Source organism: Monopterus albus, unplaced genomic scaffold (genome assembly GCF_001952655.1).
Source record: "Monopterus albus unplaced genomic scaffold, M_albus_1.0 scaffold77.1, whole genome shotgun sequence".
In the NCBI taxonomy this organism is placed as follows: Eukaryota; Metazoa; Chordata; class Actinopteri; order Synbranchiformes; family Synbranchidae; genus Monopterus; species Monopterus albus.
The window spans coordinates 142,904-169,243 of NW_018127957.1; the positions used below are offsets into that span (position 1 = coordinate 142,904).

Genomic DNA, 26,340 nt, shown 5'->3' on the forward strand with positions numbered 1-26,340 from the left:
ATGTGCGCACGTGTACATACACACACACACCACACATATGCACACACAAGAATTAGTGCTGTCGCCTCACAGCAAGAAGGTTCCGGGTTCGAACCTGGGGCCTTGTTTGTCTACATGTCGGCCCTGTGATAGACTGGCGACCTGTCCAGGGTGGACCCTGCTTCTCGCCCAATGTCAGATGGGATTGGCTGCAGCCCCCACGCCCATGACTCTATGCACACAATAACACGTTTTGTAGTTTAGCCATGCAACCAACATATTTTTGTTCATTTATATCATCATTAACTTGGTGCAAAACTGTTCCAACAGGAGAAACACCATACACCTCTGTATTTATGTCAGTTGTTGGCCTTTTCATACTGTTTCATCTCTACCGCCGAGGCTGTGCTGCAAGGGCAAAACGACAGATTACACCCCAGCACTGGGCACTTGCAAACCAGAAACAGCAGTTAATGGTTGCAGTTCAGGCACAAATCTTCAGTAGTGCTAGTAGTAGTGGTCATGGTATTTTATTTTCCTGAGTTTCAGTGAAAACTTTGTTTTCCACAAGGATCTAACGTTTATTGCAAAGGCTCCAAGGGAACCCTCTGCACTTGTCTTTTAAATACAGTCTCTAGTTTAGTAATGATTAGTTGCTCTGACGCCTGATATCTGTAAAAGGGCTGCTGGCAGCCTGGTACTAGCATGTCTTTTTCATGGGCACAGGTTTTCTGGGGGCAGAGCCATTAAAGCGTGGCATTAGAGTGTCCAGAGGGATCCGCTTTGCTCCAATACTTTCTCAATCACGAAAGCTGCAGCCAGGCTACATGGACACTGGTTGGTTCACTACGCCTGATGTGTTCCACTTCCAACTGCCTGGCATGGAGGCACTTACTCAGGCTTCACTGGTAAATTACACAGGAGACTGTCAGCCCTTGTAAACTAACTACAGTCAAGTCTGCACACTAAAAGCTGCTCCATGGGTTTATGAATTCAGTATGACAAGTTCTGACAGCTGTTTAAAATGTCTAGGTGTTAGTATGGGAGTGTTAAAGAGAGGTTTATTTGAACACCTACACCTCTCCTCCTCTTTTAGCTCAGCTCCATTCAAATAGTTGCACAAGATGCTTGAAAATGCAGCCTTTGGTCCTTTGACACGTGAGCAAACCTCTTGCTAATGCAGGTCTGGGAACATAATCCAAATCAACTGTTGGAAACAATCACAAGGTTTTATTAATAACAACACTGGACAGGCTAGCTAACAAAGCCAAGAAGCAACAAACCAGTCTGAATAGAAAGTGACTTACTTCTGTTCTGGTGTTCCTTCTCTCTCACTAAAATGCTGTCAGGTGTTAAAAAGAATACAAGCAACACAGCAAACTATAAAACCCATACTTCTAGTTCTGCGCCATCTTTCAAATACTGCACAGCCCCTTTTAAAGTTGAATGGCTGAGTATTTCACCATCTAGAAATGGAGCCTCCAAGTACGGAACTAACTGAAGTCTTAGAGTTTAGCTGTTAGGACCTGATACATTTCTGCCTGCACCTCAGTAGCTGCAACCCTGGGCAGATGTTTGAGACACCTCACTTTACATCAAACACTAATTCTCCAACAGTAAACAGACATTTTATTTGTTTTCAAGGAACGGCAGAGAAGAACAGTCTTTTACCATAAGAAAATAACCTCACAGAGCAGAGTTACTGTACATAGCCACACTTTCTTGATGTCGCAACAAGATTCAGATTTGTTATTGAGAAAAGATTATTATCTGTCTATTATTATGACCCTGTGGCTACAACATATATTAACTGCAACATTATTAAACCTGTACAGAACTGTTAGTGATTGAAAACAGTGAAGGCAGAGTGAACACTTGAGGGAAACCTCATCAGGAGTGCTCAGTGTACAGACAAAGTTGTTGTCTTTAAACAGTGAGAGCTGACCTAGTGTCATTTGGGATCATGCTCAGGGCATCTACTGGGGAGATAAAACCTTGTTTACATCAGCCATTTGTCCTTCTCCTTGTTGAAGTTCTCGGCCCACTGGCGTGTAAGCTCCAAGTAGTGGTCTGGTCGGTTGGGCTGGTAGTCAAGATACAAACGGGTCAGTGTTTTCTTGGGTACAGCCTTCTCTATCTGCGTTCCTTCGTGCCATTGGTTAAAGGACGTAATGGTGACAATTTCTGGTCTGACAGACAGAGCTGCCTGCAGGGATGTTTCGTAATATCGTCCGTTCACCCGGTTCCTGGTGTTATGGTTGTTCCATGGCCGAACAGCTGTGTCTACATATCCTGGACCCACACTAGGAATAAAAAGCAGATTGTTTGCATCACAGAAAGCTTTGATGGCTTTCCAGTTCTGGTGGGACGAGCCAAAGGAGAAGCCGTTGGAGGCAAAGTAGGTGTATATTCCATCAAAACCGCTAGCTAGGATGTCATGTTTGTGGCGTTCCTCAACAATCAGGGCGACAAAAACGCCGTCGTAAGGTGTGCTTCTGATGCTGTGGGAGCCTTTAGCTGTCAGCAGCTCTGCCCAGGACTCTGGTGGGGTCAGGTAGGAGTCGTAGACATAAAACAGAGGCAGGACTTGCCCTGTGCTGGACTTGAATCGGTAGAAGGCGCTATGTTTTCCATACCTGTTAAAAATAAGATAGAGAATTTCAAGTTGCATGAAAAGCATTTTTAAAGTTGCTATGGCAGTCTTTTAAATAAAGATTGCATTGCAGCGTGCATTTTTTTGATGTTACCATGTGCCAACTGAAAATTTTCATGACACAGTGGCTTTAATTAGCTGTTGTCACTGGTCTAATTACTCTGAAAATAAGATTTGGTGACAGCAGTAACTGATGGCTTGTTTTGCTTTGCTGTGTGCCACTACAGGGTCTTTTCACTTCCCTGCTGCTGCTAGGAATCCCCAGAGTCAAACACATTATTAACAAAAAACAGTTCCTTGAGACTTACTGACCTTACTACAGATGTTTAAACGCATCAGATTTCCTACTTCATCACACACCAGGATATATATTTCCAAACTGCACACACTACAGAAATAGAAATGGTGCCAGTGACATGTATGTACACATTTGACATAAAATAGTTTCATAAAGTTCACATGACTGGGATATTAGAAAACTGCTGTTGGCATAGACACCAGGTAGACACAGAGCAACATGAGCTTTTCTTCAGATTTGTGTTTCTGGTGACATGACAAATGCATTCAATCTCTTTTTAGCTCTGATTTGTGGCACAGCTGCTAAATTCTCCAGCTAATTTGGTCCGCATATTGTTTGGTGGTGTGCAGGCAATATACAGTAGGGTCATTTGAGCTTGTTTGCTGAAGACAGCTGTCCGTTGCAGCTGGAAACAAGGTTGTGGACAGCGGTAGGAAAACAAAACAATGCTTAAACACTGTGCAGAGCTGTGGAACACTACCGAACTGGGGGGCAAATCTCTGTGGGTTTGGCCCTTTGAGCATCACCTTTCACATTAGACATCTGAATCACTGTACATATAAAATACTTACTAGAGTAACTTTAAGCATTAGCCAAGCTTGTGTTTGATTGTAGCTATACAATGTTTCAATTCATTTCAACTAGCACCTTTAATACAGTTACAATTTCACAGTTTGTGCCAGACATTCATAAAACATTTATGCTTTACTTAAACTAGTGTATCATCTTCTCTCTCCAGGTTTATATACAGATGGTCAGCAAAGTGGGTTTCTGAAAATATTGGCAGCAAAATAAAGGCCAGAAATCAGAACTGAATGCACTCTGGCCTGGGTATCACTGAGACTCTTTATTCATGTTCCCTGTTATGGTGTGAGAGCAATGGCCTCTTTATTATTTTTCAGATTGCTACTAAATACCTTTCTCTATATCTAACATATTTCATACATCACTCGAGGTACAGGAAAAGCTACCTGCTGATCCACTGCAGCACGATCAAGTGGGAGTCATCTATATTTAACTACCTGCTCCTCATCTTCCCTTATCATGCTTCAAAACATCACTAGACTTCTAATGTCAGTAGCCACTAACATACTGGGTGAAAGGAAGCAAATGTGGTGCACAAAAAAGCACCTTACTTGTCAATAATGTATTTGATGTTGTCATGCATGCTCTGGTCCGTCCGTCCTCTGTATGGCTGTATGTGAAAGGCCACCTGTGCAAACATACATTTGAACATGTGTGTTAGCTAAAACATTATAAAAGCACAACATGAATAGACCAACACCTGAATAATAAGGGGTTATGCACTGAACTGAAGCCTGAGCACTAGCTGCTCATTGTTCCAGTATGTAATCAGGTTTGATAGACAGCTGGAATGAAGGCAATGTTTAATTAGTAGTCTGTGAACCTCACTCATTATTTAGCCATGCTGTCTGTGAATCACAGTATTGAATGAAATGTCATTTCATGCCTGTTCGGGACAGTACTCCACAATGAGGGTATTGTGTGAATACTCAAGTATCAAACAGCTCTACGTCGTGACAGCACCATGTTTGGCACTGAGCCGAGCAAATCTAGTCTCAGTTAGAGGAAAAACAAAAAAAGACAAAAAACACTGCATCCCAAGGTTTTAATGAGGAGCTTTCATTGCAATGTTTTCTTGTGTAGTCACTCTGTGTACACGCAGAATTCATAATGTTTGTTCACAACATGGCTGCAATCCAGGACCAAAGAGGGCTGAGGTCAAACGGAGACACTGAGCAGGTCAATGCTAATTTAAAAATCCAAAAGAATCTAAGAATATTCTCATTGTAGGACTATATCAATATGCATCTGAACAGTGCATTCAAGTTCACAAATTCTTTATGAATGCTCTAGATTCTTGGGAGACACTAAATGCAGGTGCAATTAGCCCCATTTGAGATATTTCTTTAACTGTTACCCACAGTTGTACATCTTTCAGGATGTACTCCACTGCTGGTCAAAATAATATTTTGACTTTCACCCTAAAAGATATGTAATGAAAGATATGATCATATTATAGATTAAGGTACCAAGTGCTAAAGCTAGGGTTAACCAAAACGTGTGTGTGTGTGTTGGATAAGTTCTTGAGTTTGGTTTTCTATGATGTAGCTTTTAAAATGTCTCTTTTTTTAGAACAACACAAATGCTGCTGCTTCTGATAGAGCCACTGAATTATGCACAAAACATAATGGTAAACTAAGTCTGGCAAGTGGCCATTGCTTGTTCACAAATCTTGCATGGGCTGTCTTGAATATGGTGTCACTGAGTTAAAAACCCCCACTGCTGTCTTGTTCTATATTCATAATTTTAATCGCAAATGGTCTTAAAGAAAACACAACTGACAGTGTTCTACCCACACATGGTTGAAATGTTGTCAGTCATATCCATAAACAATAAAAGTAGAACTGAGATGTCCAGTGTGTTCATACTTTCATATTCTTTTGTGGGGAGAATTGTTGTCTGAAAAGAATTTATGAATGAGCCTCTTGATAACAAATTAAAAGTTTAACATATTTTATAGTATTTTTGCAATTGAATTTCATATATACGTACATGCTAAATCTTAAAGTAAACACCTTTATACTTCTATGCTTTTGTGAAACATTTTTTTTCTTGTTGCCAAGTGGTGTTTAAATACGGCAGGGCTGACCCATTTGACCTTTTATTAGGAAGCGTTGTGCTTCTTTAGATCTGTATTAAGGCTGCGTGTTGGCCCTGAGATTCCCTGTCAGTATGACAGTATGCACCCAAAACACTGCAGAGCAGAACGTTTTTTTAAACAGTTTACTTTGGAGGCCTGCTGGTGGTTAAGATGCATAGTATACTATAACCGCACTGATGACCTTTTGTGCTTATCACAGTGCAAGCACATTAGTATTTCCTGGAGGCAGTACGTGCCAGTGCAGACCTAGTATAAATTTGAATAAGAATTAATAATTTTTTGGCAGCACTACTGAAATTTCACTTCACTGAAAAAACATCAGCTCCTTGGTTATAAGTGGAGTTTTGATTGTAAAACATTTACAGTTTCATTTACATGAAGGCTTTATATTCTCAAGACATTTAACAAACATGTTGAAACCATTTTATGCAGCAAAAGCCTTAGTGTTTGGAATCCTGCGCTATTTACAGCATCTTGCACTTTTCTCTGGTTTTACTGTCAATTATCAACCTCATGTTTGCATACATGCTAGAGTTGTTAGAACCTGACAAACAATAAAGGAAGTCACACATCCAACGTGCCACTACAGCACTGCTAGTGGTCAAAAACTCTGCAGGGGTCATTGAAGTTAGCAAAAAATAATCTTTTTATTTTAACATCTCATTTTAAATAGGGAGTTTTATTGAGAATTTATTCATTTTAGTTTAGTTCAAGTCTGCTTAAATTCTTGCATAGACAGTCAGGCAATGTGTCCTTTTCCTCTGAAATAAAGACTGAAGGAGAAAGAGGAGAAGACAGAACCTGTAGGTTTAGCCTGTAGGATGCTGGGGATGTCTGGAGAATGGAGCTGAGAGGGAGGAGGACAAGAGGAAAGAGAAGCAGATGCTCACTGTCCCCACAGGCAAGTCAACATCTCATCTGTCAACACGTTCAGGTGAGACAAGATGGCGCCTGTTCCACTGACCCAGACTGTCTCACAAATCACATTTTAGCAGCTTTTCAGTCATAATCAAAACTTAAAAGCCTTTGTTTAGATTTATCTGAGGCCCAGAGGGAATTTTATTTCATGTGCATGAGAGACTTTCTAGAGGAACCAGATTGAAACATGAAAATCACCAGAACTGGAGGCATGGAAATGATTCCATAGAGAAGAATGTGTTAAGTTCTGTGGCCGGAACTGAGGCTTGAATGATGGATGCCCTCTGTCATCCAGGAAAAAGTATGGTATGCTTGTTTGCTTTGGTCATAAAGAGGAAAAAGGCCTACTGCAGCTCAGTGGCAAACACTAAGGCACTGACAGAGCTGTCGAACCACAAACACTGACTGCTCAACACCCACTTCATCTTTCAAAAGAGGCTGCAAGGTCTTCATAAACAGTTTCCATGGCAACATGGCGGTGTTTGCCGCTCAGGCTCGGGCTTGTCAGCTGTCTCGACTTGGTTGAAAATCATGAAAGGCCAGCGAGGTAAGACACTGTTCAGTCTGCTCCTGTGTGGCTGAATGTACCAGGGATGGATGTGGATGAAAAGGGCTTTGTTTGCTCAGATTCCCCCCGTGTTGTGTGATGCCAACAATCTTATATCACATTACAAACCTCAGGTGTATACATACTGCCACCACAGACAAGCTTCCTAAACAGTTGTCAAGTGTTTGGCTTCCCTCCAGATGATGACAAACACTAACTTGAAGTGATGTTGCATCATCATGCTGATGTATGTTACATTCATTCAAGCTAATTATGTCAATTGAAACAAATTCAAAAATGCAGTTGCACAAAACCACCATGAAAAAGAAATCAGTCTGCACAAGGTAACGTCTCTTTACAGTGGCTTAACTGCACACAGCGCATTCATATTTAGAGTCCATTTAGTCTGTGAAAAGGGTGGCAAGGTGGTACAGTGGTTAGCACTGCCGCCTCATAACAAGAAGGTTCTGGGTTAGAACCCTGTGGCTAAATAGAGCATGTGTGGAGTTTGTACCTGCCTTAAATGTAAAAGGTCAGTGGTTGCTGAGCTGTTTCTACACCTACTCCAATCAAGGTGTGGAACTAGCTCAGCAACGATCAAGAGAAATGGGAGGCACCTGAGCTAGATTTCAAGTATTACTGCAAAGGGTCTGAATACTTAAGCACATGTGATATTTCAGTTTCTTCTTTTTAATAAATTTACAGACATTTCAAACATTCTGTTTTCACTTTGTCATTATGGAATACTGAATGTAGGTCAGGCTGCAACATAACAAAACTGAAAAAAGTGAAGGGGGTCTGAATACTTTCTGAATCCACCGTGTGTACAAGGTAACCTCCGTCTTTAAATTTAAACACAATTTTCTGTACTGTCCTAACTATAAACTTGATTCACATCCTTTTTACATTTAATCCCACAAACCAACTATAAGAAATATAGGTTAAATCCATTCAGTTTGAAAATACCCAACATCTGAACTACAATTTAAACATGAAGTGAAACTATCATTCATAGCTGAAAAGAGTTGGAGGTCTTTATAAAAACTGTGAGAACCAGCTCTTTATTCAGGCCTTTTGGAAACAAACTATTGAGTCTATAAATCTATTTTGCCTCCAGTTTTATTATCCACATCACCTCCCCAAGTTCTTGGTTATATAGTATCAATGTATGTTAGATCATTTTCTATATTGTTCTTTTCCACAGAATGGCAGGCAGGTGGTGAAGTTATGTATAAATGATGTGAATCCAGTTATTTTTTCTAGGGGTTTTAATAGTTAGTACAGTATAGAAAATAGTATAAAAGTATAACCTGTAAAGGGAAGGAGGTTATCTTGTTTACATTTGTTTTGTAATTTCTGAATGTGTCCTGTTTAGAGTGACATGAGGCAGCGCTAATCAGTGTTATCAGTTTCGCCTGGGTATCTTGGGTATGATGTCATCAAATACAGTATGTTTCAGGAAGCTTTGCAGCAGGGGTTACACTTCCAAACCAAGAGAGGCTGTTTAACCCCAGTTTAGCTTCCTATAAAAACAGCATTTGTATTGCAGAACACTTGTATTCAAAGAATTTTATCAATAGTACAACGTAATGTGTTAACAGCTCAAAAAACATTTGTGTGTGTAATTACTCTTTAAAGTTCAGTTGGACCGCATGCTTGTTTAATATCAAACTGATATGGCCAACTTGCCTGTTTACACATCCAGTAGACACAGAGCAACATTAGCATTCATTTAAAGTTGACCTGCAGTATGTTCTGACACAGCTGTTAAGATAATTGTTAAAATGAGATAGCTTCCTTATTATAGTAAGAGCTTTACTGTCATTACAGCAAACTGTGCTGAAGTTTTAATTCCTCTCATCTTGTTTGCAGCCAGCATTCTGACATCAGCTTTTCACTGAGTAAGATGGGTCAATCTATGCTGAATTAGTGAAGATTGACAACTGGAGGGGATAGATCAGCCTGTATGCTCCTGTCTGTCATATGTGAAGTGTTACCTGATTTCTGTAACACCACTGGTCTACTTTGATTGAAGTGGACTGGTTAGAAGGATGAGCAGTCTTTATCTCATCTTACATCTGAAAACGGACAGAGGTGCTCCTCATATGTGATGTCCAAAGGCAGGCATATATGACATTTGCAGAGGAAATGCACACATGGACACGCATGGCTGCTCTTACACACAGACTCCAGCCTGTATTCCGTCAGTACCGGCTCTGGTGCGCTGAAACATTAGCCCTCAGGTCAGCTGTGAGATAGAGACTGTTGTGTAAGTCTGACTGAGACACACGGAGACCTAATTCTCAATCTAAGACTTCCATATAAGGAGCTTGAAGGTTTAACGCTAATCTACAGGCTGTGCTCAGCTGTTTTACCTTCAGTATGGCTTTGTGGTCCCTTTCAGTGCTAAAGTAGATATCGGGAAAATTTACCCTACAGGACTTGGGGGGAAGCTATTAGCTCGGCTACAATGAGTGTTATAGCAGAACATTTTCCTCTGTCTGTTAGGTTTTCAGGTCAGAGCAATGAAATTAAAACACCCTGTCATTAGTGTCAGTGGACCAGAATGCAGCGCAGCAACAAAATATGCAGCGTTTTGAGTAAAGGGCACACCTTTTCCTCAACTGGACTAAATGTAGCTTTTAAGGCTTGATCATTCCAGTATTTAAATGCAAAATGTCAGTTGTAGGAAATCTGTGCTAATCTTTAATGTCAAGTTCTATTGTGGTGAACCATGACACTGAAATCTGAACCACTGACCAGTAACAAATCATCCAGAGAACTCGGACCTTTCTAGGAATTGAGAGCCACTGAGTGTAGAACGGAAGGTGAGTTTCATTCAGCGTTTATGTGCATTTCTAATTTAAATAGAAAAAAATGTGAGTAGCCAGAAAATCTCAAAATGTCTATATAAAAAATAAACAGTAAATCATGGCATAAGCATGTGACTTAAACTTAAAGAGATTGAAAAAAGCAGCAGACATCTCATTAATATGGATCAATAACGTATCAGGAATGTGTTTGTGTTGCCATCTACAACTGCAATACGTTTAGTCTTTTCAAATGTTACTTTAAGTCTTGTTTTTCTTGTGAAAAATAGGACCAAAGATATTTTTGCCGTATGTTTTGTTGATGAAATTAACAATGCCACATAAAGCTATGGATGGCACAAATATGTCTGTGCTACTCTGTGTCTAATGATTAGTTCCACAAACACGGTCTAGCTTGCTAATTGACAATTGGCAGATGCTTAATTTACTGGTGACTGACAGTTCATTTGTAAGCCAGCTAACCTGGATTTTGTTGACTTGAACTGTGACTGCCTAGCTTAACAGCTATAGTAGTTCCCGAGCTCGTCCTGTGAGTAGGCAAGGCAAGGCTGGAAGCACCTTTCAGATGTTTTAGTGCTGTACATAAAGCCAAGAAATACACTGGAACAACATTAAGTTACACAGTAAACTGTAGTTATTGCATCTCTGAACTTCTATCACCACCTAGGATAAGTACATTCATTTTGCTGTACCACTTCCAGTGTAAACAGACCTCTGTGCTTATTGCCATCACTCATTTTTACCTACATGTCTTAGAATACATTTTTTTCTTTATGTAGGCTAAATTGTTGCTGCAGTGCATTTTGGTAAAGCATGTCACCTACACATGACATGTTGGTTGAATATCTCAGGAAATGATTTTTATGCAACATATTTCTGTCCAGATCACAGCCAAAATAAAAGGACTTAATGCAGCTTTCTGCTTTTCATACTGACTCTATGAACATTTTCATGTCTCCTTGTGGCACCACACAGTAAACAATTCACTGGCAAGTCAGTAAATCATCAGAAAGGAAAAACATACCAGTTGTCTCACCAGTTACCTTGATGCTGTGCCTGTGGGCAGCGTCCATGACAGCTGGAACCAGGTCCTCTGTGGGCTCCCCGTGGTCGTCTGCCACCCCGGGAGGATACCAGGACAACACCAGCACCCCTGCAGCACCACAGCATGGACAGGAAGGGAGGAAGTCAGAACTGAACTTTGAATGTGATGAATCATACTGAAGGTTAAAGCCCTGTTTTGTTGAAGGACTGAGGAACATTATTCAACTTGCTTCATCTGTTACAGTGCTCAATGGGACTAGGACCCAAAATGCAGACCAGTCTTTATTAACAAAATAAGGGTACATAAAACAATGGTGTGTCGCTGTGGTGCTAGGAGCACTCAGGGGAGTTAGACAGGCAGGGGAGACTTAGGTGGAGCTGGGGATGAGGCAGGCGGGCGGAGGGGAGCTGGGTATGATTCAGATGGGTAGACGGGAGCTGCAGGGCTAGGAACACACAGGTGAGTTGGGAAGACAGGAGAGTGGTCGGGGTAGCCGGACTCTACAATGCAATGAGTCGTCAGGAGGAAAGCCGGGCAGGTTCGAGGAACACACCTCATCAATTTTATTCTTTGTTCAAAATAAACACTCATTTTATTTCTGATGTCTGCAACACATTCCAAAAAAAAAAAGGTAGGACAGCTGCATTTCAGGGCCAGTAATAAAGTAAAACAATGAAATGATGATTCCATGTGAACCAGGTGATGTCAACAGGTGACTGCATCATGATTTGGTACAAAGGCAGCATCCAGGAAAGGCCGAGCCCTTTAGGAGCAAAGATGGATGTTTCAGGTCTTTTTGGAAGGAATGGACACCGTGTGCTCTGGACCAAAGACTAAAGGACCATCCAAACTGTTAGCAGCAACAAGTCCAAAAGCCAGGGTCTGTTCATGGTCTGGTGTTGTGTCAGTGTCCAGGGCAAAGGTCACTCACACTTCTGTGATGGCTTCATGAATGCTGAACAACACACAGAGATGTTGGAGCAACATCTGCTTCCTTCAAGATGACGTCTTTTCCAGGGACGCCCATGTATATTTCAACAAGACAATACAAACCTCACACTGCCACATGACCAAGGCCTGGCTGTGGAGGAAAAGGGTATGAGTGCTGGACTGGCCTGTCTGCAGTCCCCACCTGTCCCCAGTAGACAATCTGTTGAGCTGTTTGAAATGCAAATTGTGTCAATGAAGACCCAGGACTGTTCTGCACCTTAAGACTTGTTTTCAAGAAGAATGGGACAAAATGACACCTGACACATTGAATCACTTGGTGTCCTCAGTCCCTAAACGTCTTTAAGGTGTTGTGAAAAGGAACAGCAGCATCAGACCGTGGTAAATGCTTTACTGTCCCTACTTTTTTTGGAATGTGTTGCAGCCTCAGAATTGAACTAGTGTTTATTTTGAACAAAGAAACACATTGATGAGGTATCACATCAAATAATGTGCTGCTGTTTTGTTTTCGGTGTAATACAGGACACAGAGGATTTACAAATCAGTATTTTCTGTTTTAATTTATTATATTATTTTACAAATTGACCCAACTTTTTTTGATTTGGGGTTGTATTAGATACACATAGCTGAGCAGAGACAATATGACCTCATCACCATCTACAAAAACCATGGCTCCCTGTAATCAGCATCACCTCCAGCATCATTAAGAGTGCAGTTACAGTATAAGGCCCTTTCAAAAAAAAAAAAAAAAAGAGAAAAGGAGAAACCTGGACACTTCAGTATTAAGTCCATGCCCATCTCAAACTGAAACTGTTCTCATAAATATTTTAAATGACATTTGCTTGACTAATGACTAGGGGAATTTAAAAGTCTTGATGTTGTTAGATCTTAGTGCAGCATTTGACACTGTATATCACAAATTACGTCTATATAGAATGGGAAACTGGGTCAGACTATTGATAACTGTCCTCAGGTTCCAATCATATCTAGAATACAAGGGATACATAGTCAGTACTGGTAATTATGAATCTGAATCCTAAAGAACCACCATGAAGTATGAAGTTCCACAAGCATGGATTGTTGGACCCATCCTATTTATCTTGTACACTTTTTCAAATTTTCCAGCAATGTAGTGTTACTTATCACAGCTACGCGGACGACACCCAGATCTATTTAATGCTCTCACCAAGTGACTATGGTCCTATAGACTTATTATGTCTATGTCTTGAAAAACTGAATGCAACAAAATTTCCTTAAACTAAACAAAGACAAAGCAGAGATCATTGTTTTCGATACAAAGAAAGAAGGATGGCGGTCAGTGATTACCTTAAGTCCAGGACACTAAAACCTAACACCTGTGTCAGGAATCTTGGCGTAATCATTGACGAGGTCTAAATTTTAATGGCCACATCAAAGCTGTAACAAAATCATCATTCTGGCATCTTAGACAGCTAAAATGAGAAACTTTCTGTCTAAGCAGGATTTAGAAAAGATCACTGATGCTTCTGTAATGCACTACTGACTGGCCACCCCACTAAGACCATCAGACAACTGCAGCTTATTCTGCTACTGCTAGAATACTGACAAACACCAAGCAGAAAAAAATAAACTTAGATCTTTGAAATACAGAATTGAATTTATGGCTTTACTCATTGTCTACAATTCTCTCAATGATCTGGGCCCATAATACATTAGAGATATGTTTGCTGAGTACAAGCCTGGTAGGTGTCTCAGATCTGCAGGGACAGATCAGCTAGTGGCCCCAGATTTTCTTAAGCTCTGACTAGGACAGTGTCAACACTTTACTGTAAGAACACCAACATTTAAGAATAGTCACCTGCGGCAGCCGCTTCTATCTGTGCCAGGGGGGGCTCCAGCACTTTTGGGTCCCTGGAGCTGTAGGGTCCCAGTTCGGGGTAAAAACTTGAGGCAATGTCTTCTGGAGGTGTGTGCCGTCCTTGAGCATGACTGGCTGCAATCTTAGGGTCCCAGTGTGGCACCAGCACATGGTCCCAGTGAATGTACTTGTTGTCCATGCTGGGAGAGCCGTACCACAGGTAGTAGAATATATGAATATCATAGAATATGCTGTGATCTCGGTCCGATTTGGTCAAAACCACCTTAGTGTCACTGCTGCCCGCGTGGAACTGGCCCGGTGACACCACCACATCTTTCACATCCAGCCGCTTCCTTTCGGATCTCTCTCTGTTGAAGTCCATTCCGGGTGCCAGGTCAGAAAAGCCGTCACTGGGTTTCAGCGTCCTGAGCCCCATCATGGTCCCGAAGATGAAGAGCGTGAAAAGGAAAAGTGCGACGAGAGCCTTTCTGCGTAGCCGAGTCATTGTCGCTGTCCGTGGTGCTGCAGGGAAACATCCAGCAGGGCAGTAACACGGGCTCCTCTCGGTGCCAACTCACTCAGCGTCTTTCAGCATGAAGTGGCGTCGAGCAGGTAAAAGAAACACGTCCAGTCACTGCAGCGGCTGGTGCATAACGGAGCCTGTGAGATATCAAAAGCAATCTCATTTGACTTCCATAATCACGACCCCAGGGCACCCTGTACTATAATGCCTCAGGAAATCGCCACCTATTTGCCGTTGCACAGCCATGATGATCACGTCGAATTTCATTTTCTTCTTCTCCAGAGAGGGAGAGAAAAGTGATTTCGATGTCATCGCTCAACAGTTCTCACGTCTGTCCTGAGAAAAGAAGCCAGTCTGCTCAGAGCCGAGGCTTCAGTAAAGCTGCAACAAGCAGTCTAGTTACCTTAATCACCCGATCGCTTGTTCACTCTGCTCCTCTGTTCTCCATCGAGCTGTTGCAGTGGCTCTTCCTGTCATCCCATGTTATTACCGGAGATCTCCGAAGGCGGTTTGCATCCTGCTGCTAGAACCAGCTCTGCCGTAGAGAAACACGGGTTTTAATTAATGTTCACATTAGACGAGAGAAAGAAACATTTTTCCGTGGTGCTAGCAGGAGGGAGATGGGATGAATCCCGACCGGAAGGAGTTCTATGAGGGGCGATTAATGCCACAAAGAAGCAGGCGATGGAGCTTATGTGTGTATGCAGGAATCTATTATTGTTAGTATGAAGAAATATTTCTGTTTACAGCACATATTGATGAAAATGACTTTAAAAACGTTAGCTAAAAGGACGAAATTATATTTGTGTTTAAATTGTGCTTAGCAGCATAGCACAGACACTGAAGGCATGCTCCATCCAGCACCACCAAAGCTCACTAACATGATGGATGTAGCTCACTAATTAACATGATGGATGTTTGTAACATGTTTTGATATGTTGTTTAACATGTAGATAAACAGAAATAAAAAATAACCATTGGTTTTGGGGGGAGTTATATTTCCTGACAACCATTTACTTGTGTGTAATTCTTTTTCACTTTGATCAAATGCAAGCTTGGGATTTCCCTTTGGTTCCAGTCTTTATATTATGCTAAGCTAAGTCTGTCTTGACTCCAGCTTCTAACATACAGATATATTATGCTATTAGCATTCTGTGAGATGTGTTGATGAAAAATGTAACCTGGGCTGCATTATGTTTTCTGAAAGGTGTTTTGCAAATGCAAAGTAGCTGCACAACTGTTGTGTGCAGCAATGCACTTATCCTATCATAATAGCTGTATTTGGCATGAAAATCAACTGGTAGGCCAATATAATAAAAAAAAAGATTTTTAAAAGATAAAAATCAGCATTTTGGCTTTCAAATAATAATTTTCCAGTCCAGTTATTAGGAAAGTAAGCTGTCTTTAAGATAGGATACTACAGTGCCCCAGACAGGGCAAATCTGTTTGTTCCATTACTGTGGCACTAATCTTCTACCATACACTCTTGTTTCATGTTGGAAATCGAATCCCTAAACTTACCAATGCTGGTGTATTTCAGTTAACTCCACAACACCTGTACATGGTGTTTGTCATGATTCCAGTCTTTGTTTTGTCTCTGCCCTACGTTTTTCTGTTATGCTATGTTTTGTTCCATTTTCTCCACTCTGGCTACCTGCTCTGCTCCACCCACACTCACCTGTAATCCAGCACCTCTCTGCATTCACTCACTGCCAGATTGTCATCTAATAACTCATCTCTCAACTCTTCAGCATTTTTTCTCTGTGCTTGTCCTGGTTTTGACCCGTTTATACCATTGAACTCCAGCCCTGCCTTTCCAACTCCTGGATTCACCTGTGTATGATTTTTCTCTCTGGACCTCAGGTCAGTAACCTGTCCCAAATTTCTTGTCTGCCTTAATTGTATGTGGATTCTAGTTGCTCCAAAAATCCGATTTGTCTGCTCCTAGTCCAAAGTGTTTACCTGGCTTGCTTGATTCAATATGAACTGTTTGTCCCTAATCACAAGCCTCTTCCCAGCTTGTGTGTATGCTCAGTATCTACGTTTTGGGCTTTACTCTGGTTTGCTTGCCTCTTGTGTATACATAATGTATATTTTGTCACATTCAGTTGTATTTTCCTAAGCCACTTACATTACCTGCATTTGTCTACTTAGCTAGCCATTCCTGCCAGTATTGCTTATCATCCCAAGTGTTTTTATTACCAGTTCATACAGTATACTTACCATTGAGTGTGCTCCTGTACCTGCCCGTTTACCTGCATCCTGCTTATCCATTATAATTAAATTCCTTTTCATTATTTATTGAAACTCCCTAGTCTGTGGTCTGCACCTGTGTCCTCAATTTGCTAAATGTGATGATGTGTATCTGGAATAAATTACAAGAGATTTAATAAAAATCTCATTTTGTTTTGATATTTTTTGCATACATACAATTTGATGTAAACTATAAAATGAACTAATAGTTGTTGATTTAATCTGGAGTTAAATAATATTTTCCAATAGCCAGTCCACACTTTAATAAAGCTACATTTCCTATACTGTAGTTACTACTTTATACAATACATATACACAATTCTTATTCCACCTTGTTTCTACACATGAAATTAACTCACTGATTAAACTCCTGAAGACTTCCCCCTTGGGGTGTGATACCAGTGAACGAGTCCAAGGTACGCCTTAGGACTGCAAGGCTAATTTAGCATGAATCAAAAATCAACTCTGTGGGACTACAGGAGACTAAATAGTTTACTGTACAAGATAGGAAACACTGGTTTGTGATTTTATTGGCAAGAGGTCAAATAGGTGGTGACCAGGGTGAGATGATATGTTTGCACACAACCAGAGGTGGTGTGACAGAAAGGTAGCTGGACAGGGTGAGATGATGTTATGTTTGCACACAATTAGAGGTGGTGTGACAGAAAGGTAGCTGGTAAGGTGGACTCAGATGGCTGACTTCAACTTAAGCAGTATATTTATTTTAAGTGCTGTACAAGGTAAATAGTGCAAATACTTAGACAAATAACAATGAATATGTATAGGAGGAGAGGAAGATGGGTATAAGCAGCAGGATGGGGAGTCCAGGGTTGTTGCTGGGCCGAGCTGCAGAGCAGACTCACTAGTCATGCAGAGAAGATAGAAATCGAAGAGAAGGGAGAAGGCAGAGGGTGATGATGAGCAGGAAGGAATTGGAGACAAGAGCACCGACCTGGCTAGAGAATAGTAGTCTGATGAAGAATGATGTAGGTCCGGAGGTAACAGCTCCATGTGCGCAGTGATAGTCCAGATAAAAGGGGTGAAGGCAGGAGAGAATGAGGAGAAGGCTTAGTTGTAGCAGGAGCAGGAGCAGCAACAGCAACAACAACAAAGCAGGTTAACAATAAGGCAGGTATCAAACAGTCTATGGGGACAAACAAACAAAAAGTTGCACAAGTTCTACATGGAAACAGGAACAAATTGGCAAAAGGCAGGGTATATATAGGAGGTCTGGTGATTTCAGGAGTGAAAACAGGTGGTGATAATGAGAATAGCTGGCAGGTGTGTGGAAGAGAGAGGGCAGGTGAAACCGAACAAACCTGACAGAAGAGTCTCTGACAATGTCCTTTGCTCTGGAGAGACAGTAGGTGTCTGCAGAGTCCTGGAGTGAGGGAAGAGGGCAGCTGATTATTGTGTTGATGACCCTCTGTAATGCTTCCTTGTCAGCTGCTGAACATTCTACACATCATGCTGTCAGGCAGTACTGGAGGTTAAAAAGCTCTCTACTGCAGAGCGGTTGAAGGCCACCAGCAGCCTCTCACACACATTGTTTTATTTTGGACTCACAGGAAGTGCAGGCGCTGATGTGTCTTTTTAACAGCAGCTATGGTGTTTGCTGACCAGGACAGGTTGTCTGTAATGTGGATCCTCAGGACCTTCAAACTGTGACCTGTGTATAAAGAGAGTAAAGTGGACCAGACATGCAGCCCTGTGGGGAGCCAGCGTTGAGTATGAGGGTGGAGGAGAGGTGAGGGCGGTTTGTGAAAAAGTCCCCAGTCCAGGTGCAGAGGTGACTGTGGAGGCCCAGGTATAGCAGTTTCCTGACCAGTATGTCTGTTATAATGATGTTGAAGGTGGAGCTGTAATCAACAAAGGGCATCCAAACATAAGTCGCTCTGTGTTCTAGGTGCTTTGGTGCCGTGTGGAGAGCTATGGCGATGGCATCCTCTAGTTCCTATAGAGTATAGTTCAGCATGACAAGGAAGCCTTTATTAGATTTCCTGTCCCTGGTGCTGAAACACTCCTCTGTTGCATACTTTGTGTGACAGGCATTGTTGATGATCTTCTCCCTGGGCAGAGCATTGTTTTTGCTTGCCTCTTTGTTTATGAAATTTCTGTTCACCTGTATTTAACTGCACCTGTGTTCTTTTCACATTCATATTAGGTGACATGCCCCTTAATTACCATGAACATGCACTTTATTTTGACTAAATCCCACATACACCATGCCAATGCCAGAAGTACTCACTTGAGCACCAATTGTGAATTTATCCGCCACAAAAATAGTCCCGAACAAATGCACTATTTCCTTCTCTTTGAATAACATCTGGTAAAAACTAAACTATTGTTGGGAAGTCAGAAACCACTGAGGGAGAGACCAGTAAGTTGTTGGTTGGTATAGTATTTTATTTAAGTTAATAATAAGCATTGAATTTCCTTTGCAAATTCAAAGAATTCACAGGAAATTACCATCAAAATCTATACAAATACATTTTTCATGTATGTAATATATTTACAGATCTGTATGTAATATACATACACATATACGGTATGTATGTACATGTGAATATACATAATGACATTACACCTCTGTCCCACCCATATAAATAAATCTTCACATTGGGTCTTTTCATGGCATTAGTTAACAATATGAATGATAGAGAAGAACAACACCAGCCTTATCCTTTCCACTCACTATGTGCAGAAGATGTTGTTTTTGACATTGCTGCCATCTGGTGGTAGTGATAAGTAGACATTAGCGTACGCTCCCACAGATCTGACCAGGTGATTGAGCAAAGCATGTACTGCACCAGTTTCCATCAGAATTGCTTGAATTTATGCTTTTACCAAGGAATTTTAATACACACACATTGTAGCTTTAAAGGAGCAAAGTCAACCAAAAAAACCTTGGATTTTCCTTTAAAAGAACAGGAACCTGCTTATTATTGTTGCCTGTTTGGCCCCGAGGTTGTCCGCTGCAGGCTGTCCTACCTAGAGGCTTGTTGTTGGAGGAATATGTGTCAGAACATGGCAGCTGATTATAGATTTGTTATTGATCAGATGTATTGATGTCTCTCTGGAGGAGGGGTTAAAAGTGAACTGACAGGCCTCCTGTGGGATTGATGCTTATTCTCAGCAATACACAAGAGCCCAGGCAGCTATTCCTAAAGTGTGTTTTGAACCATACATCATTATATACACACTATACATTCTATTAGGCTCATTCTGATGTTTAAGAACGTGTATTTTCTGAGTATCATCTTATTAGTCACTGTGACGTAACAGCCTGTGTGTGTGTGTGTGTTGATTCAGTGGCTGCTGCTGAAAATGCACATGCCAAGGCTTTGTCCCCACAAGCTCTTCTGGCCCTAGGGTGGTTTGCTTTGTTATGCAGTAGCTGCTAAGCTTTTCTATTTCCATGGTGACCTTAAGAAAGACCCTGGTGTGAATGGAGGTAGTCATTTGGTTTTAATCAGGCAACACCTTACACACAAACATAGACAGACATAAAACTGCACTTGTTCACAGGAAATAAGACAAACTGCTGGCCTTAGCTCATTACATCTGCACATACAGTATGCAATTCTATATGTGTGTGTGTTGTTACAGGAAATGCCATGACTCAGCTGTGATGGGAAAAGGTCTGTGGTCCTATACAGCAGCTTGAAAGCCACTAATTGCCTATTAATGAGCAGAGTGAATAAACTGACTCCAACCGATCACCATGTGTCATTTCACAGACTGTAAACAGGTGGATATGACTCAGCTCGGCACAAAGCAAAAGGATTAATGTCCTCCAAAATAAATATGATTCACCCAGAAGGATTAAAAGAAGGAGGTGCCATCTGATGTTTAATTAACGGTCACCTCTCACTTTGTGTACCTCTCATGGACAACATTTCTACAGCAGTGAAACCCAGTCATTTCGACCTTGTTCATACAGAACACATTCAGGACTGCTGTTTCCTTTGAGATGACAGATTGGTGGATTTAGGTGGGTCTAACAGTTTACTACAAGTAGTTTAAGACATCAACCAGGAATTTGTTATAGATGGAAGTATATTTTAATCACTATAAAATAACACTGTCTTAAAATAACCTTAAATAATCTTTCACATAGCTCTGAAGAGCCAACACCTTGTTCTAATCAAAGTGTTTAGTATGGTAGGCAGTGATCCCTTAATCTGTGTATTAGTTTGAGAAGCCAAACAATAAATCCACATTGAAAGCATTTTAACTTTAAAAGCCCTAAATAACAAATTATGTACAGTAGATTTTAAGGAGTTATCGCACCTGAATATGATATAGTCTCTGGGTTTTTTGAGCTAATGGTTTTTAAAGAAGGAGATTTACCAATTACATTAAAAATTAGTATATTAATATTTAGGGCCTATTTCAAATTCTAGTTTTCACTCCAGACATGAGTGAGTTAATTAATTTTACTTTATGATGTAACAATGTGCTTAAATGAAATTAACAAAATGAATATTCATCTTACTTTGAATGGCTCAGACTTATCAGATTTTATTAATTAATTGTTCAGCTGTCAAACTCTGGCACTTGATTCTTCTCAGTTATTTTATTTACCAAAACCAAAATCTGCATGCTGGACATGTGTGCGCGCTCTCTTCTACTTGATGAACCTCTGTGTGTGTGCATATTCTTGTACTTGATAGATAGTGAGGATCACAAAAGTATATATATATTTTGCTACAGATTGAGGACATTTGTAAAAAGTGAGGACATTTTGCCGGCTCACTTTCTGAAACAGTTTGTTGAAGTTTAAGACTTGGTTTTAGGGTTCAAGTTAGAATTACTGTAGGTTTAGTGAAGATTATGGTTAGACATTTAGTTCTGATGGTTAAGGTAGTGAATGCATTATATCAGCGAGTGTCCTCACAAAGATAGAAGTATAAATGTGTGTGTGTGGGGGGTGGGGGGGCTACCAGATGTAGGAGGGTTAGGGGGCTTCTGCATATTGTGCAAGAAGAGAACAGGAAGCAGGGAAATGCATTCTTTGTCTTGGAGGAACACACACACAGACATTTGTGCTTCTGTCTTTGTGAAGACACTCACTGACATAATGCATTCCCTAGCCCCTTACCCTAACCTTAATGACCAGAACTAAACGTCTAACCATAACCCTTACCCTAAGTCTAACCTAAACCTAATTCTAACCTGAGCCCTAAAACCAAGTCTTAACCTTTAAAAAGATGTTTCACAAAGTGAGGACCGGCCAAAATGCATTCACTTCCCAGGAACGTCCTCGCTCTGTAGCGAAAAATACTTATTTTGGTCCTCACTATGTAGAACGTACAAGAACACACTCACACACAGAAGTTCATCTCGACGAAGAGAGCGTGCACAGATGTTTTTGAGACATGGACAGTCCTACAATGTCCAGCATGCAATTAACTCATTTCGTCTAATAGCGTGAGGGTCGGAGATGCTTGTGCAGGAGGCTGAGGAACCCTCCCACCATGGCAGAAGGTACGAGAAGAAGAGCTTCTTTGAAGCTGCTCTGAATGGAGCCGGGTCCTTCAATGGACAAGAGAGAGCAGGGAGGGTTGGTTTTTCTTCCCCTTGCATTGTCTCTGCCTTCCCTTTCTGAGGGCCTGGTGGGTGGTTGTCTATTCAGAAGCATTTCTGCTGTCGTGCTGCCACGACTCGGGTGTCAGGGGGAAGGTATGCTTTTGTTGATGTGATGGATGGAACGGAGGTGTAGCCCAGCCGAAGACAGCACTGAAGCCAGGGATCAGCAGCAGCAGAGAGCAGCGGGATGGGCTCCGCCTCCACTCAGACCTTCACAGGTAGACCAGCTGCAAATCCAACTTTTAACGTTGTTAGATCCTCTCGGGAACACATCGCTTCTTCAAAAATGTAACTGTTTGCCGTTTTTACTATTGGGAATGTTTTTATTTAGATTTTTTTTTTTAATTTTGAAAGTCTCGGTGGATCTTAACATGTTAGGACAGGCGCGTAAAAATGCATATATATGCTTAAATATTGGTCAGTTTATCGGTCTATGTAAAATATAGGCCTAAGTTGATAGGCCCTAATTTAAAAATCTATATTAAATTAACGCCGGGAATGAGCCTAGATGATCAATAAAGTGGATAAACCGTGTTTTGTCATGCATTTGTTTTCTCCATCTCAGTATTGGCTTCATAACCCCGATGTCACCATGTGTTCACATTAATAGTGCGCGACCTCTATAGCCTAAGAGAAAGTAACAGGGCAGAACAAAACAAGTAAAAGGTGAAAAGTCAGCAGAAAATCATTTCTTCAATCATTGTTAAGCGAAGAGCCAAACCCTACTGCAGCTTCTCAAACGAGTGGATAGTTTTAGTTTTCTGCTGTTCTTCTACAGATAAATCGAGGCTTTTAAATACATTTATTTGGCTTCGGCCAATTCGCAGCGCGCATTTCCCACGGTTAACTGATTGATGGATAGAATAACCAGCAGATTCATTTATATTCATAAAAAAGAACTGGAGCTGCACTCCTGCTATGCCATCTAGCAAATTCATGTCTACTCCCCAGACTAATACTTGGCATTGAATATTAACAGTTGCCTATTGCAGTACAGGCCTGATATTCTGTCAGACTTTCCTCTCACCGGCGCGTGTTACGTCAGACACACCGAGCAGGAAAACTCGGGCCCTTCGGGGCATTCCGGGCTCCACTGTGCCACCTTGGGCTTCGGTGTTTAAACCGCCTGACTGACCATGATCATCATATTCTACCCGTGTGTGTTGTGCAGCAGGGTGCACGCAGAGCGGGGAGGAGGACGCGGCTCTGTCCTGGGGCAGCGGCGTCTGCAAGTGGTTCAACGTGCGGATGGGCTTCGGCTTCCTGTCCATGAGCGGCCCTGTGGATAAGCCGCTCGACGTGTTCTTCCATCAGGTGAGGCCAAGCTGTGTTTTTTCACAGAGCACACCTGCTATAGTGTAACCACCCAGTCCAGCCTTGTATGTGCGTGTGTGTGTGGCCATTCACGCGTCCTGTTGTGTTGCGTTCATGTCCATTTTAGAAAATTTCAAAAATAAGAAACTGCACCATTTGTGTTGGGCTAAACGCACCTTTAACGCTGAAACAAGTTTTTTTTTTAACCTGGTGGTTTTATTTAAAATCCAGTGTGCCAGAATCCAGATGTAAAACAGAAAGTGGTCACTGTCCGCATGCACTGCAGGAAAGGGCAGATGATCATGAAGTGATAAATGATGGCCCAAACCCCAAATGCTCTGTAATGTGACTATGGCACATATAACTTCATTAGAAGGACCTTTCACTCCTCTACAGCCTATAGTAGAATGTATGGTCTCACCAGTTTATGTTAGATACACATTAGTCTCATAAACACAACCCAGATTCAGTCTTTATTCATTTAAAGAAAGAGCATCCCAAATCTCTTATAAGTACACTTCTGAGGCATCTGTATTTTACTTGAGTATTTCCATTTTCTGCTACTTCATACTTACTTCATACTACATACTACATACTTTCACAACATGTATTTGATAACTTTAGTTAATAGTTACTTTTCAAGTTGAGATTAATTAAGCAAAATGCAGTATAATCATAAGACTTTATTGAGCTTCCATGGAAAGTTCACAAGTTACCCAGCAGTATGTAAAATACTTAAAATTGTAAGTTTATAAGGTAGTTACCGTTAGCTCCATCTTTATCAGTTGAAACATTAAATGTGATGTACACTATAATACATCAATAATTATAATCCAATAATATGATTTATGTTAATGTGAACTGTGCCACTCTACATAAGCAGTACTTATACCTTTATAACACTTTGAATGCAGGACTTTTACTTGTAATAGAGTATTTTTACAGTGCGGTACTGATAGTTTTGCTTAAGTAAACAGTCTTCCTGTCCTTCTTCCACCACTGCTTATAAGCACCTTCATTTCCCTGGGTGTTTCTCAGTTCTTTATATGAATTGTTCCTGTGTTCTTGGTTGAGAATGACTGAGGATGTTCCAAGTCTCTTATATAGGCTTTGAGGAGTGAGGAGGCTGCTTGGAGGAGCTGTCCTTTGTGGAAGTCTTTTATAAACCGACCAATTGGATGCTCGGTGACTGGAGATGAAGAATCAGATGAAAGATCTGAAGAAAGGACTTATGTGTTTCCTTGAGTCCTGTCTCCGTGCATGTTTCCTTGCATCTTTTCCTCACATCTTATGTGGGCTAGACTAAGACGCAAGGAAGGAAATGACAACCCATATAAGAAATCTGAGAAACACCCCCTCACTTTACAGATGGGACTGTACAACAGGTCTTTTAAGAAGAGCATATGGATGAATCTTATGTCCAGTGCAACAGGGAAGCCATCTTTCAGTGATGTCTCTGTCTCACATTCACGGCTTGGCTGCAAAGCCTGGCTATTAATTGTGTCACTGTTAAACCAATGCTGTGGGCACTCAAAACAAAATGTCGATCCATGTAAAACTCTAAAAAAGCTATAAATGTTTCTGACAAGAAAAACCAAACTTAACATCATTTACCAGCTATTTCCATGCATCCCATGATATCCCTCGGTGAACTGAATGTGAAACTTTAACATGTTAAAATGATGTTAAATGTCATGGTTTGGCACATTGAACAAGCACAAGCACATGTTATGTAGAAGCAGAAAATTTTTTCTTTATCTGAACTCAAAATTAGTTTGGCAAGAGGTCAAACAGGTGGTGTCAGATGGAGTTTTAGACAGCAGTAAGGGTTGGATAAAAACTCTCTCTGCAGTAAAAATGTAATCCTTGTGCGGCAGCTCTTTGGAGGAGACATCTGGCCACTTAATTTCTTTGTGTAAAATTACCTGTAGAGTAACACATCTTAAAGTCAGCTATGCCCGTACTCCCACTCACCCACTCACTTCCCCTCACACTGATATTTGCTGTGGAACCTAAAGGGTAAAGAGGACAGGGGGAGTTCAGGGCTCAAACATTTCTTTTTAAATGGGGTTAGAGGCTAAAGCAGAGATAACAAGGCTCATTCCTCTCCCTGCCCAGCCCTGCTTCCTGTTATAAAGTCATTAAAGCATCAGGGCGCTCACCCAACCCTGGGTTTCACTCACACCTCCCATGTGGAGACTTGTGGTTGAGACCTTTTCTCAGGTTTCTCCACCCAGTGTTGCTGTAAATCATCTGATGAAAGGGAGAGAATAAAGGTGCTTTGCATGTTTGTTTTGGGCTGTAGTGAACTATTTGAAATGCAGAAGTTTGAGGAAATAGGAGACTGTGGTCTGTATTGTTAATGACCTATTAAACATTGTTAGAAATTAATTTAAGATGTGTGGTCATTGTCTTTCTCCACACTTCCTCATTTAAAATGCAGCAGGTTTGAAGGCTCTGATAACAAACGATACAGAGACGTAGCCCCCAACATGCTTCAAACAAACTGTTACATTCACAGTGTTCAAATATCTGATTTGCTTTGTTCACATGTCCCACAAACAATGTGTTTTCTGCCCACGTCTTAAAGCAAACTGCTTGTGCTTATTTAGAAGCCAAAAAATAAAAAGTGCCACCATGGCCATCTCCTGACTGCAGCAAACTGCTGCCCTGCCCCAACCCCATCTACTAGACATCACCTCCAGGCTATATATTACTAAACTGATTTCTTAAATGTATAGGTGCGACGTCATAGGTTGGATTATGTTTTGTACGAGTCTGCTCGTTGAGTTTTATAAACTGCTGTGCTGTGTTCTGAATTCTATTAACCTTTAAACATAAATCCCTTCCTCTGACTGGACTTTCCAGATCATATTTCACTGATACGTGAAACAACACCCCCCACCAACTCTGCCC

At 41.1% G+C, this 26,340-nt stretch overlaps 2 protein-coding genes across 4 annotated transcripts in view; one reads left to right on the forward strand and one right to left on the reverse strand.

Annotated features, from left to right (window-relative positions):
• Positions 1 to 512: 512 nt before the first annotated feature.
• On the reverse strand, positions 513 to 18,198 carry maneal (mannosidase endo-alpha like). 3 transcript variants are annotated; one of them, XM_020606434.1, is made up of 6 exons: positions 17,471 to 18,198; positions 14,669 to 14,800; positions 13,743 to 14,402; positions 10,956 to 11,065; positions 4,067 to 4,143; positions 513 to 2,615 (listed from the first exon to the last, which is right to left on the reverse strand). In XM_020606434.1, the coding sequence occupies exons 3-6, from the start codon at positions 14,245 to 14,247 to the stop codon at positions 1,979 to 1,981; spliced, it is 1,329 nt and encodes a 442-aa protein (XP_020462090.1). In that variant the 5' UTR covers positions 14,248 to 14,402; positions 14,669 to 14,800; positions 17,471 to 18,198; the 3' UTR covers positions 513 to 1,978. The 3 variants fall into 3 exon arrangements, with proteins under 3 accessions (XP_020462090.1, XP_020462088.1, XP_020462089.1); XM_020606432.1 differs by having other exon boundaries at positions 13,743 to 14,601; XM_020606433.1 differs by having other exon boundaries at positions 14,490 to 14,800.
• Positions 18,199 to 22,257: 4,059 nt separating this feature from the next.
• The window catches only part of LOC109963699 (protein lin-28 homolog A-like), a 12,565-nt gene continuing 8,482 nt past the window's right edge, over positions 22,258 to 26,340 (forward strand). The window contains exons 1-2 of the mRNA XM_020606435.1: positions 22,258 to 22,328; positions 23,282 to 23,424. Coding sequence (XP_020462091.1) covers positions 22,298 to 22,328; positions 23,282 to 23,424 — 174 coding nt within the window. The 5' untranslated portion in view covers positions 22,258 to 22,297. The remainder of the gene's footprint in view (positions 22,329 to 23,281; positions 23,425 to 26,340) is intronic.